At 42.0% G+C, this 14607-nt stretch overlaps 2 protein-coding genes across 2 annotated transcripts in view; one reads left to right on the forward strand and one right to left on the reverse strand.

Moving 5' to 3' along the window:
* Positions 1-2164: 2164 nt before the first annotated feature.
* On the reverse strand, positions 2165-10733 carry rab3c (RAB3C, member RAS oncogene family). The gene is made up of 4 exons (XM_046034208.1): positions 10509-10733; positions 6564-6682; positions 3504-3628; positions 2165-2761 (listed from the first exon to the last, which is right to left on the reverse strand). The coding sequence occupies exons 1-4, from the start codon at positions 10731-10733 to the stop codon at positions 2571-2573; spliced, it is 660 nt and encodes a 219-aa protein (XP_045890164.1). The 3' UTR covers positions 2165-2570.
* Positions 10734-13310: 2577 nt separating this feature from the next.
* The window catches only part of si:dkey-190g11.3 (uncharacterized protein LOC567059 homolog), a 6178-nt gene continuing 4881 nt past the window's right edge, over positions 13311-14607 (forward strand). Inside the window, exon 1 of the mRNA XM_046034209.1 lies at positions 13311-13355. The gene's annotated coding sequence lies outside the window, so the exon portion shown is untranslated. The remainder of the gene's footprint in view (positions 13356-14607) is intronic.

The following is a 14607-nucleotide window of genomic DNA, read 5'->3' on the forward strand; positions in this document are numbered from 1 at the left end:
AAAATGCAGACCAAAAAGGATGTTTCAGTATAGTAAGTTACTTTCAATATGTACTTTTCCGCTACAACATTTGACCACCAAAAATGTAAGTAAATACAGCATAATGTCAAGTGTTCCTCATTTATCACCAGCTGCAAAGTCTCAGATCTTGGTGCAGGCGTAGCGCTCTGACACTAGGTGGTGTACATGGCCTAGAAATAAAAAAAGGCTTATGCACTGCATCAACAGAACAGAGCAAAGCCACTGAGACAGCAGCCAACGAATCCCTCATTCACGCTTCCATATAGTCAGCAGAGAGCGAGAGTGAACACAGAGACCCACTGATAGAATTTGATTTATTTCCTATAATCTCAAAAACATATTTCTTACTTTGCTTGCACTCCAAGAAACAAATATATTCAGTTATATGTAAAGTCATACTGTTCTAAAATGAGATTTGTTTGGACATCCAAACTGCCACATAACTATTCCTCTGTTATATGATTCTTGACTGGAGATCAATACAATAATTTATTTCATGGCTATTAGCATAAAATTATAATATCACACACATACACAGATGCACACGTGCAAGGCACGTGTACAGTGTACACACATATGCGCAGGGTCTTTCAACTAGTTTATGTGTATACCTTATCTTGGAATTACAACAGTATGGCATGGACTAAGTTATCTCCATGACTATCTTTCACAATAACACTGCATTTTGACATGATAACACAAGTTCAATCAACACCCAACAGTTAGCAGGAACAACCTATAGTACGTGAATACATTTGTACAAAAGGTATACACAAACAATACACTATAGTACGTAATTTGTCTGTTCAATATGGCAGGTACACACACATACACACTTGCACACACACCGAGTCACACATTCAGTGGCTGCAGTTACTGAACAAAGCACACACTCCTCTTTTAGAGATTGTACATCAGTTTCAGAGCCATTCTGACCAAACTGTCACTCACATACTGCAGATAGAGTCGTTGTACTCGAGGACAGGAGAAACTATGTACATGGTTTCATTCATAAAATATTGCACTTATTGGCCCATTGCATCTCACAGCAAGTGCTATGACAATGCTCCTAAATCTGTAACACAGAGTATTATATACACTATCGTACTATATAAATCGACATAGATAAGTCAGGACTGACTTCATGCAATTTTTTGGAGCTTTTGTTCAACTATGCGACAAACAACTGACAATGCTAAAGGAATTGCTGTGTTTTGGCACAAATGTTTTTTCAGAACAGAAAGGTTTTCTGGATATTAAAATAAGCTACAAGCTTTATCCTATATAGACTTAACTCCATATAGTATCATGATTAAAACCACTACAGTCCCGTGTATGCCTGCTAAGGGAAGCTTCCCATTTTAAACTACTGTATGTCTTTCAGGAGAGAATTCATTTTCATAACACAAACAATTTTAGCATGCTGACTTAAAAGTTAAACAATACATTTATTTATTTTTTTTATATATGGCTGTTCTTTCCATGCCAGAGCTGATCAGTTGTTGTATATCAAACACTGTACTGTGCCTTTTCAGTGTGTGATTTTATTTAATAAATTGCTGGATTGTTGCTATCATATGGAGCTGAGGATGGTTAGGCTCTATCTTCAGATAAAACAGTACATATGATTGACTTTTTGGCAGCATGCTCATCGCATCAAACTATAAAGGGTCATCTTAGAGACTAAGCACATAGAAGTAGTTGCTTTTAAGATTTACAGATATACTTATCAGAGAAATCACACATCTACAGACAGGAAAATGTGGAATAGTACTCACATCAACATTATACATACTGGATTAATTCCAAAAGTAAGCATGACAGAGGAACTTACAGAGGCCGTGTTGGAGATGCTAAAAGGCCACTTTTTTTATCCAAGGTAGATGATTTTTAGATGGCAAAGTTGAACTCATTTGTGACTCCGACATAAAACTCACACTCGTGCAAACCCACACTCACTTCCTGTACAGTCACACAACAGCCACACACTTGTTACACAAAAGAAAGCCGCTACATCCTATCGTGCACTAAATCATAGATTTGGCAGCTTCAGAAGACAAAATAATCCTATAAAAGGAAAATACATATAGTACAAAAATTAAAAAATAAAAATCATTAAAGCACTCACTGACTCTATCCCTCATTTTCTAATTATTCTAGGTCTTAAAGATTTTAAAAGGTCTTAAGGATTAACTGTACATCATGACTATAGACTATTTCCAGCCTTATCAAACATACTTGGTTTATCACCATACTAACTAGCTGAAGAATGTGAATATGGTGTCTCTTTATTCTAGATATCCCGTAACGTTACACATTTTACAATAGCCATGTCTGTTTGTCTGGTTATTTGCTCTTGATATAAGGTGATAAAAGTTGAGAGATAATACGACAGGATTTTGTAATTCTACTACTAAACAGGGTATGAACTGTAGTCCAGAGAAAGCAGCACTAGCAGGAGTGATAATGCTGAGGGAGAACAAAACTCTGCACACTCTACCACCTTACGGGACCTGTGCTGCCCTCCCTTTGCTTCCTGGCATCAGTCACTAACAGTTGCATCCAGGCTGCTGGAGCGGCGGAGCGCTGTCTGTGAGTTTGGCAGTAGGAGCTCCTGTGGTGACGGCCGGATCAGTGTCCAAGCTCTCGGACATCTTGTCGCAAATTAGGTCAACCAGACGTTCAAAGGTCTGCTTCACGTTGATGTTGTCCTTGGCACTGGTCTCAAAGAATTCAAAACCTTTGAAAGAGGAAAAGCAAGTAACGCAAGAACATGAAGTGACAGGACTGACAAAGACAAGGATCATACGATAAATATTTATGATTGAATGATCTTGTTGCTGCTGAAGCTTGAAAATGGTTAAAATGGCTACATTTATAAAGCGCTATCTAAAGCGTGATTTACAATCACACACACACACGTCGATGGCAGCGAGCTACGACACAGGGTGCTGGCTGACCATCGGGAGGAATTTGGGATTCAGTGTCTTGCCCAAGGGCACATCTACATTTGGACAGGAGGAGGTGGGATTGACCGGCCAACCCTGTGACTAGTGGATGACCCCCTCTACCTCCTGAGCCACAGCTGCTTCATTATCCCATTTACACTGAAACAAAATTTTAACACTTTTGTTTTTATTCTCTCAAATATTGGCCTTTTATTGTGGCCAACCTACATGAGCTACTATATAGACCTACTTAAAATGCTCTTAGACCGCAGCCAAGGAGGCAGTATACTCAGGAGTGATAGTTAAAATCTGTAATGGTAAATGTAACTCTGAGTGGCCTTTTATTGTGGCCAGCCTAAGACACGCCTGTGCAAGACCCATGCTGTCTGATCAGCATCTTGATATGCCACACATGTGAGGTGGATGGATTATCTCGGCAAAGGAGAAGTGCTCACTAACACAGATTTTGACAGATTTGTGAACAATATTTGAGAGAAATAGGCACAGAGGGGTGAATGTTGCTCCAAGACTTACCCAACTGCTCTGCCAGCAGTCTGCCACTATCCACTGAGACCACTCTTTCCTCTTCCATATCACACTTATTTCCAGCCAGCACCACCTGAGCATTATCCCACGAGTAGGTTTTTATCTGGGTTGACCTGCACGTAATCAGAAACAAATACACCCACCCACCCCCCCACAAAAAAAAACATCACAGTCAAATAAATGCTGTTGCTGCATTTTATAAAAACTTCCCAGGATCATGTTTGTGGCACTTTGCATTGGACAAGATCCTTAAGAAGTTAACATTAAAGTTGGCAGAGCTAAGTACACAATGTAAAGTTTGTTCACCATTTGGGCCAGTCATGAACAGTCATTGGATCACCTTGTGTCTGGCATCATGTAATATTTGAGTCACTGACGGCAGCAGTGGGAAAGTGGGTCAAAGGCTGCTCTTTAGATTCGATGTAGTATGATGTAATTAGCTATTTTCTAGCTACAGTGGAAATCTCTTGTAGTGATCACATCTGTCCGGGTCAAATTGATCACTATAAGCGGATGATTTAAATAAGTGAAATTTCTGTTTTTCATTATTTCTCATGCATATTACCATCTAATTGCCATTTTTATATTTATTACATGAACATAAAGGAATGAAATGGACAGCTTTGCAATTGACTGTTTCAAAACACAGTACAGTTGTTTCACTTTTCAAATTACTTTACAAATACTATTGCTGTACTGTGTATAATTCAAACACACTAAACAGTAATGCAGTACAGTACTGTATATAAAATACAGGTTTCTGTAGTTCAAATTATAACTAGGCTATGGCCTCAAACTGTATTGTGATGACAGTATTACAGTAATATCTGTGGTGCAAATAGCTTACTAGCCACAGCTTGGCGGTGGTTTAAATATTCCGATTTTGTTCACTGGCTCCTGCTAACATCTGATTGGTAAACTAACAGCCTGCTAGGTATTGTAGCCACACAAGGTATTACTTATGGTCACTGACAAGACGGGTGCATATCCACGTTCGTTATTTGAGCTCTGTGTCTTTAGCCTTTAAACCATCAATTAAGCTAGCTTGTGTTGGGTCATTGTGGTCATAACACTCAAGGCAGACTGAAAATGAGGCATTGCCTGTACAATATATATTGCATGTACTTATAATTGTACTGCTCTAACCTCCAAACACATTTTCAGAAGGAATTAAGGGAACAAATATCTCCTGTGGTGTTGCAGTGTGACTAAAAGTAGGGCAGCTAACACACCACAGGCTGAAAACAGTAGAGAGAGAGAGCCAGTAAGAAAGAAAGGAAGAAACAACGACTCAAAGACAGACAGAGTGAGAGAGCAGCATGATGTTGGCACTCCTCCTTTCTCTGTCCAGTTCTGACTTGTTATAGCGGTTCAGATGCAGGTTATTTTGAACTGTGGATAATGTTCACTGACATAGCTACATATGCAGGCTGTAAAGATACTGTATTCCCCTGTGATTTCTGAAAAATTGGCCTCTGGGAGGGAGAGGACAGATGAAGGAAGATGGAAGGTGCTTTGAGAGAAATTTGTTTATGTATTGTGTAAATCATTTGCATGATGAGTCCTACATACAAATGCTACATTTTATGTTAGCGCTACAATATTTCCCAGTTTCGTCTTTGTCACATGCAGGAAATGAGCACGTCACAAGCTTAAGTCAGCCACAGTCGAGGAAGGAACCGTTGCCATGGCAACCCCCCCCCCCCCAACCTTGTCACAAGGAACAAGGGAAAGAGAAAGTGGTATTAAAAAATGGATTGTGGTTACATGAAGTGTAAGAAAATAGCCTCTTCCCTTGTATACACTTATGACTGATTTGTGTCTGGTATGTAAGCTCACAGGTAAGTCTGCAGGATTGTCGCTGCCACACTTGGCTCCATTAAATTAAGATACCCATCCCAGACAGTGCTGCAGTATTTCATCAAAGTGTCAGACAGGCTTTAAAAGAATAATAGGTTTGTCTGGCTCTGACCTCTCTTTACAAGAAAGCCTTGTTTTTCTGGAGCGTAATGACAGGAAACTTACTTCACTACAAATCAGGCTGTGCTGTGGAGCATTTTAACAACTCATGCATGCAGCTTCCCAGTTGTATGTTGTTTTAAACGTTTCATCCGGAATTAAAGAACACCCGGCTCTCACACAGCTGCTTCAGCTATGACGGGAGCTATCCAAAGCAGCTGTCAAGTGCTGCTAGCTAAGTGATGGGAGCCAAGTAGACACTGGCCTTAATAGTGATTGTCATAGTCCTACAATCGGTGAAAGCCACGTGGCATGCAGGTGAATTGTTCACTGCAAAAATACCACCATCTATGAGTCAAGTACACGTGAGTCATATCATCATTTCCTTGCAGCTGATCCTGTAACTTGATCTTGATGAGAATATTGCCGTGATGATTCAGAAATCTTCCCTCTCAGAAATGTTCATTCTGTGCTGCCCTAATCTCTTTGGGCTGGCAGAGAGAGCTAGCTGTAGGACAGCAGGGTGTAAATAAAATGGAAGATGACAGTTTCTCACTGCAACACCTGTGGAGTTGGGGTGTGAGGAGAAAGATCAGTAAAAGGTAAATCGAAAACACGCGTCAACTCTAATGACAGAGCTGAAATCCCTCTGTTTCAGCAAAGCTTCCTGGCTGTTGTGCTACACTGTTTATGCTGATGAGAACGGGCAAGAATCCTAACCCAGAAACCTGGTTTCTGCAGCCAATTGAACGTCGCCTTCCAAGTCCTGTTTTAGACATGACATGACATAAAACCCACTGACATTTGGGCTTTGGCTCTGACTGTTCAGCCTGCAGACGCTTGTGTGACTCATGAATGGACGAGAGCCATGACCTTGACAAGTTTCCCATAGATCTCCGAGCCTGACAGAGCTGCACAAATACACGCTACATAACAAGGCTGTCAAATACTACAGCAAGAGATATGGACTTTGATCTGATGCTTATAACAATACAATATAATCCACAGGAAGAAATAGGATGAGATGTGACATACAGCTACAAAAATAGTCAAAAACAGACCGACTCCAAAAAGCCCAGAACCACTCACCAGTCCTGCACAGCGCCGAAGGACTCCTCGTTGGTGATGTCGTACATTAGGATGAAGCCCATGGCCCCACGGTAGTAGGCAGTGGTGATGGTCCTGTAGCGCTCCTGGCCTGCTGTGTCCTACACACAGACAACATGATTTAGCATTGCTGTTAGCCGGCTAACTGTTATACACACTGTCAAGCTCAGCAACATTGACGTTACCCTTCACAGCACATTTACGTCCATAATGGCAAATGAGCAGACGTGCACATTATTAATCTGCAGCTATTTATACACACTAAGAGATTATTTCATTCAAATCAGGGCATAATTTTGGATGCTATCTAAATTCCTACATCTACATTTACTTATGGCTTTCGCTTGATGTGTTCACAATGTGGAAACAATCATTATGCTAACTGCCTCCCTGGCTTTGCACTGACGGGATTCCAAACGCAGCGATTCAGTTTGGGCTGATGTGATTGACTCTTTCCTCTCAATATGATAACCGCTCAGCTGTATTAAACACTGAGTGGTGCAGTATTCAGAGCTCAGCTTATGGTGTGCATTTCCTAGAAGAAGAAGAAAAAAATTGAAGGTTAAACAGTTTAAACATTGAGAAACTGCTTGCTGCTCATGATAAGGCTGAACACATTGCTCAAAGGCAAAGCAAGCGAGTGATTACACAGCATTCGAGGAGTAGTATATTGTGCACAGATTACCCTGGAAACAAGCGCCCGCTGCAGCCTTTGCTACAAGATGTCAATGAAAATGCTAATGGGTCCCCAATACAGACAGATGAAGCTTTTCTACAGCGAGTGTGTCCACAAGGAAGGAAGAGAAATGTGAGTTCAGGAATAGTTTTGTTTGATCTCTTTCCTAAAAGTAGTTTTCCTCCCAATAATTGTTCACAGATTTGTTGTTTTATGAGTTATATAATCATAAGTCCCAATGATGTCCCTCCTGTTTATACTGTATGTTTACTGCAATGTTGTTCCGCCCACAACAAGTGTGTTTGCAGGCTCCTGTGAATGATGATGGAAGACTTCTGGCTGCTCTACTTGGCTCATGTTAAACAGAAGCCCGACAGGCAGTGCTGGATTGTATTTGCCACTGTGGTTTTGCTCTCTATCAGTCCGCACATGGCTGCAACAGTGTGCCTGTTATAGCCAGAGGACAGCTCTGACCTTCACTCCACGGAGAGAGAGAGAGAGAGAGAGAGAGAGCTCACAGCCTGCCGAGCCTCCACACACACCACAGCTAGGACCTTTTGTCAGTTTACAATAACACCAGAAAATGTGAATGTGAATGTGTGCATTTTTAATGTCAGCGACTAGTGTGTGTTGTATAAATAGCATCTTTTGTGCTAAATAACAAAAAAGAGGATGATAAATATGTTTCACTGAAGCACATAATACATAATACAGTAGTCATTTGAATGTTGTTTTAACCTCAGTCATTTCAGTTGCCTATCGATCCTTGTCCGTGTGCTTGACAATGACCTTTGCATTCCCAGGCTATTTTAGTCAGCCTGTTCGCTTGTTCTCAGTTAAAAAAGACAGAACAGGACGGGCGGGGGGGGGGGGGATAGCTGAGTCCTGCGAATTGGAGCTTCTTGAAAAGCTTCGCTTGTAGTTTGCAGCTCACCAGAAATCAATCCAAGACGCTGACTACTTCAAGTGGAGAGATGGTGAGCGGAGGTTGACACTCGCCCAAGCTCTTCTTCGTTCAGTAAAGTAAGTTTCAGCTCTTCACCAGGTTCACGCTCAGCGCTTCATCGGGTCTAATATAACAACAGGGACACGTCTATGATACATTTTTATGCTTTTATCTCTCAGCAGATTAATGCTGACTACCACAATGACAGCAGCCAATAGCCATCAACGTAAACAGCCACTTACTGTAAGTCTCTGCTCTCTCTGAGGCCGATTAAAAAAGACAGACCAATTACGGGGATGCAAAGGGCAATCCTTTTTCTGTCTGAATATGCTTGCCTTTGCTAACAATGAAAACACATTATCTCAATTAGCCAGTCGTTTGACTGTTCAAATCCAGATTTCACATCCTGCTGGAGGGCGTCTTCTGTCTTTTTATGTGATTAGCAAACACCAATGGCTGGGGATGGCTAATTGCTGCAAAAGAAAACTATTATGACAAGAGAGAGCAAAACCCATGAAGGAAATTTGGCGCAGAAATAAAGACATAGAGAGAGAGAGAGAGTGAATGAGAGAGAGAGAGAGAGAGAGGAAAGAAAGTGAAAGAAATAGATTACATATCTATCCCCTCACTATCTCAGAGGCATTGCGAGACAATCTGCTTCAACAGCTCAGATGAACTCCTAATTAAACAGCCTCAGACGTTCTTCGGTTTCCCACACTTTCTAAGGAAGGTGTTGCTTCTATGTTCTTCCCCGCTTTGTGCCAAACTAACACTTACTAGTCTCCTGTCAGTAATGTTGAGACTTCCATCTGTCTCCATACTTACATAGTGTAATGTGAAACCAAGAACACACAACACAGCCTTTACTGAAGCTTCCGTCAATTAATAAAGCACACAGCTGATGTGCCACATGTTTTTAGGACTAAGGAACAAAGAACTGAAGTTTGGATTTTTTTGTGAAGTGAGATGCTGAAATTCAAGCACTACTTTTTTAAAATAGCTTAGTTAGGATGGTGAAAAACATCACTTTTTGTTAGTGAACTGGTCCTTTTTCACTAAATTGATTTTTTAAAAGGTTGGTTGCGATGATGGGCGGCACAGTGGTGCAGTGGTGCCTCACAGCAAGAAGGTTGCGGGTTCAAACCCTGGTTGCCCCGGCCTTTCTGTGTGGAGTTTGCATGTTCTCCCCATGTCTGCGTGGGTTCTCTCCGGGTGCTCCGGCTTCCTCCCACCATCCCAAAGACATGCAGACTAGGTTAATTGGTGACCCTTGTCCTTAGGCGTGAGTAGTTGTTTGTCTATGTGTAGTTCCTGCAATGGACTGGCAACCTGACCAGGGTGTACCCCATCTTTTGCCAGATGTCAGCTGGGATTGGCTTCAGGATGATGGATGTATGGTTGTGATGATATTGTTATTGTTTATACACCTACAAAGTTGAAATGGTGAAAGAAGTAGGGTTAGCTCCAAATAGGCCTATAAGCTCTATACTTTGACTGAAGTATATCTAACATAATGCCTTTCTGTAACAAGAGATGGAAAGCAAAGTGTGTCCAAGCATACCAAGCAAGCATGGTCTGTCCTCAGGGCCAAAATCCTGTCTGAAATTAAACTGATGCATAGGTGATCCCCCCTGTGCGGGACTTGATTGTGTGGGCAACCATAGAGCCATCAAGTTGCAACCTGTCACAGTGCTCGAAATGTATTGATCAGCAGAGAGAGCTATGGGCAGAGGTCAGGAAAAAGTGGGCTCTGCGCATGGATTGACAGCCTTGCACAGATACCCTGCACGCAAAGACGGGAAACACGAGAACAAGAGAAACAAAGGGGGCAGGGCATCTCTGAAGAGCCCCTTCCCTCTCAGAGCTGAGGTAGTCCTCCAGGAGACCTTGGAGGACTGCACTGTGTTTCAACACACAAATGTGCCCGATTTAACTGAATTAAATGGAAGCGTGTGCATGGTGTTGCATGGCAGAAGAAACTGTGACATGAAAGGAAAATGTATCTGTGGCTTGTTGTGTGTTGCTGCTTTCCTTTCTTCTGTAAATCACCATCATTAGATTACAAATCATAAATGCTTTAGAGTTTGGCTTTCTAAATAGAAGGACATGTGGGGAAAAAAGGCTCTTCATGACTCTACAGTAAATAAGTGAGTTATCGTCTGGTGTTGACCAGCCAAAGAGTGCAGCTGAAATAACATATCTTTGATAGCTACATTCCACTCATTTCATCTGGTTTGGTCAGGAATAAAAGTTGTTTTGTGTCTCACTTCTAAATGTTTAATGCTCTGATGTTAATATTTCATACCCAGATCTGAAGTTTGATCCTCTTGTCATTCTTGTACACAGTCTTCACTTTGAAGTCGATGCCTACTGTGCTGACGAAGGCCGAAGTGAAGGCGTCATCAGCGTAGCGGAACAGGAAAGATGTTTTGCCCACGCTGCTGTTGCCAATGATCAGCAGCTTGAACATGTAGTCAAAGTTTTGGTCCCCTCCCTCTCCCTTCCCTTTCACATCCTGAGTGGCAGCCATCTGCAAAAAAAGAGAAAGAGACGCTGAAAAGATGGCATTAAGAGCTTCACCTTGAGCTACTGTGACGCTTTCACGTAGCTTTGACGCACAGAAGATGTGAAGATGTGATTAGGTGGGTGATTTTTTCACTTGAATCACGACTATTTTACAAAACAACTTCTGGTTCATGTGTGCACAGCATGGGAAGTAAAAAGAGAGAGAAAGAGCTAGATGTTAGCACAGTTCAGTATAAGCTTGTTGTACAGGCCACAGATCAGCAGTGACAGAAGGCCGTGTCAGGCAAACCAGCATGACCAACACAGCAAGCTGTTGTATTGATGAGTATTAGATAACCAGGATTTTAAAGAGCTGAGTTTGTCTTCTCTAAAGCCACTTTTCTTCCAAAATGATTATCTTTAATGAAACTAAAGGATTATTATTACTGATGTTATTACCGTTATTACTTAAAGAGCAATGTTTAGCTCATGAATACTATTCAGATTCAGTACTTTTGTTTAGGTACTGGGCAAAATACTGTTTTTAATTTTCAAAGTGGACTTCCTTTGTATTAGAACAAAACATGTCAAACTCAACTCTGTTGTTTCAATTGTGGTGGTGTCCGTGGTACACCAAATTTACATCCAATTTAAATGTTACTATTAACAGTTCAAAGTGTGTGATGGGTTCCCACTACAAAGACAATCACATTTCACCAGACATTCAGTCTTCTTCCTAACTAAAACTGCTACCCTTTGTAGGCTATAAGATGAATCTTTCACCTTAACAACGCACCTACACTGACTTCCGTGGAAGCTGTCAGCAGTCAACGACCTAAGAGGACACAACTGCTACCAGCAAGATGACAAGAGCACCGTCATCTCTGCTCCAAGGTGAATGTTTAACAAAGCCACTATATAGCCAAACACGGACAGCCAAGCGCTCCTTGCAGCCTATCCAGTTATTAAAAAAAGATGCCGGATCTCGATCCTGCACACCCTGCACCGGGTTTCTGTTCGCTTCCGTGAATGAAAAAAAAAAAAAAATCACCACTGAGGCAGTATTTGCAAGGACACCGCTTTCACAACATCAGTGCAATGCTGGCATTTACTCACACCACGATAAAACCAGTCGATCTAATGTGAAATTACGCGATGCAGTTGAGCAGGGAGCTGCATGCCAGCTAATGTTAGACAAGCAATTCTGGGCAGGAGGTCATTTTTATCTATTAATCCTGTTCTCCCATATAACTATTAATAGATGAAAGCACCAAAACGCGTTTAGGACATTGTGCGAACAAACCTGTTTTGAAGGCCTCGGCTCTATCTGTATCTGCCCCTGTTTTGCAGAATACGGTGTTTTATATTTGTGTCTAATGCAGGCGTTGATTTTCTTCCCCCCTTTCTGTGTCTCTCTTTTCTCTTTGGAGCGCCGACCAATTTCAGCACCTGGGAGCTGTCCCCTCCGCTTCGGATGTGGCACGCGCCCCTGCGATGACGAGGCTGGCTCGCGTGAGATGAGCGCGAGCAGAGGAAAGTGCGTTTCGTGCGCGTCTCTGACGTCACCGGCGGCGCGGAGGGGCTGGGGGGGCTGTCATGAAGATGGGGGTTGTAGTCTTTGCGCGGTATCGGAACAGCCTCGGAAAGACGGCATCAAACTGTTGAGATTCACTACATTACTCAGCATGCAGCGCGTCCCACCTGCCTACAGCTGTATGATTTACTGTGCAAGTGAAAAACGTTATAGTTTTTTTATAAGCAGCAGACGTGTCACTCCCCATCATGCAAGAGCAATACTACAAGAATAAAACTGCAAACCTTTGTCCAACCTCTCATTGCTCAGTAGGATATAGCCTACATTATGGCTTTATGACGGTTTAACGTGCCCCCTTTCTATGGTAAAGTCTTGCATCTTACCTTCCCATACAGGTCCATGTCAGCCTCAGTAATAAGTGTCTGTTAGTAGCCAGCCTATAATAAACTCCCAGCTGGGCAGCATAATCTTCTTTTTTTTTCAGGAAGCAAATATAATGGCCTCTCCTTTTGCGTCACTCTCGCTCGGTCTTGCTGGTCGTCCCCCGCCCATGCAGCCAGCTCCGCTTCAGAGAAAAAGCGACTGAGCAAATAAGAGAGGCCTGAGTGGTGATGAATATTATTATTTTGGGGCCTTTCATTGGGAGCAAGTGCAGGATGAGGCCGCGGCGGAAGTGGGGGAAAAAGGCCATCTTTGCAATTGTAATCACACGGACGCTCTCTTAGGCGGATTTTATAACAATATATTAATTTGAGAGGTGCAAATGAGAAACGCTTGTCATAGGGAAGTGAGGATCAGTACGCTCATGTCTGCACTTATTCTGAGCAGTTTCTTGTGAGTACATGCCTCTTAATAACTGGCCTTAAATCTCCTATTACTCATCCAAGCCCACACCTGAAACCGACATTGCTTATAATATTCCTGCATGCGCTGAGAACCACCACAGTCTGGCACAAGAGGCATTATATAAGCGTGAACATCAGCCAGTGAGCAGACATTTGATAGGCGTGTATGCAGCTATAGGGCGGGGTATGGTGCTGACTGACTGCCCTTTGACTGGAGGATCTGTGTGTGCAGTCTGCCGAGCGCGCAGCAGACGAAGGGGCGGGTCAGGTAGGCTGCGAAAACATGTCTGTCTCTACAGATTATATTTTGTGCTAGAATTTAACAACCGTACCAAAGCCGCACGCTGTAGTGTGTATATTATGCATATGTAGGTTAACTACCCATTAGTTCGTTAACTTTTAAATCTCTTTGCACCGATTTGGTCCTGAATCAGAACTCCAAAATTGTCTTTGATCGTGTTTGAATGCTGCTTTGGGGTCATTTTTGGTGGTGGCGCTCCTCTTGTCAAGGCCGCGTGAAAAATCTTTTGGTCGGTTGATGAGCAGAGCTGGTGTTCAGATACAGTTTCATTAAGCATAAACGAAGTAAACAAAACTTTTCTAGAGGTTTCTGCATGGGAAAAGGCCACTGTGGCACCATCTGCTGTTGGAAAAGGTGCGCTGGGGATATTTCTTCTTGGCAGTTCTCACAGGTTGCCTTATAATGATTACCAAAGAAATATTGGCAAAAATCCAACAGCTGTAGCTACATAAGCCTACTGATAGGTGATACTGAAGTGAGCTATATCTGTTTACAAAAGGATAACTTTGGGGTATTTTTATCCTGAGTAACCATACCCCATGTCAATGACACACTTTTTCCTAAATGAAATTCAACAATTTGAGATATGTAGATAACAAAAGTGAAATTACTTACAGACTGGATTCTTTGAAGACCTTAAAGAATACACCAATAATACATTTTTCATAAAAGCATCAGACATTAGGAAAGATATTCTTCAAACCTAGATGGTGACTTGTTTCTTTACACAACATTACAGTCTAACTCCTGCATCCTGAGAACATTTCAGAACCTGACCATAAAATGGCCTGGTGTTATGTAATTACCAATATTGGCCAATAAGTAACACAAAATTGTAGAACTAAAACAAAGGTTTGAGGTCATGTAGACACACTGTTTTCATTACATAGTTTCATTACAGAGAAGTGACACAGTTGAAGTTTATTTATTCAATTCAATTTTCAATTCAATTCAATTCAATTTTATTTATATAGCGCCAAATCACAACAACAGTTATCTCACAGCGCTTTTCATAAAAGAGCAGGTCTAGACCATACTCTGTGATGATATTTACAGAAGCCCAACAGTTCCCACCAAGAGCAAGCACTAGGCGACAGAGGCAAGGAAAACTTCCTTTTAAGAGGCAGAAACCTCGAGCAGAACCATGGCTCAGGGTGGGCGGCCATCTGCCTCGACCGGTTGGGGTGAGAGAGAGAGAGAGAGAGAAAGAGAGTGAAAG

This window comes from Micropterus dolomieu, linkage group LG21 (genome assembly GCF_021292245.1).
Source record: "Micropterus dolomieu isolate WLL.071019.BEF.003 ecotype Adirondacks linkage group LG21, ASM2129224v1, whole genome shotgun sequence".
NCBI lineage: Eukaryota > Metazoa > Chordata > Actinopteri > Centrarchiformes > Centrarchidae > Micropterus > Micropterus dolomieu.

Coding starts and splice junctions, on each gene's coding strand:
- rab3c (XM_046034208.1), bottom strand. CDS start 10,733: ATGGCTGCCACTCAGGATGTGAAAGGGAAGGGAGAGGGAGGGGACCAA. Junction 6,683..10,508: donor GGATCAAACTTCAGATCTGG/GTATGAAATATT, acceptor GTCTGTGTGTAG/GACACAGCAGGCCAGGAGCG. Junction 3,629..6,563: donor TTCGGCGCTGTGCAGGACTG/GTGAGTGGTTCT, acceptor GATTACGTGCAG/GTCAACCCAGATAAAAACCT.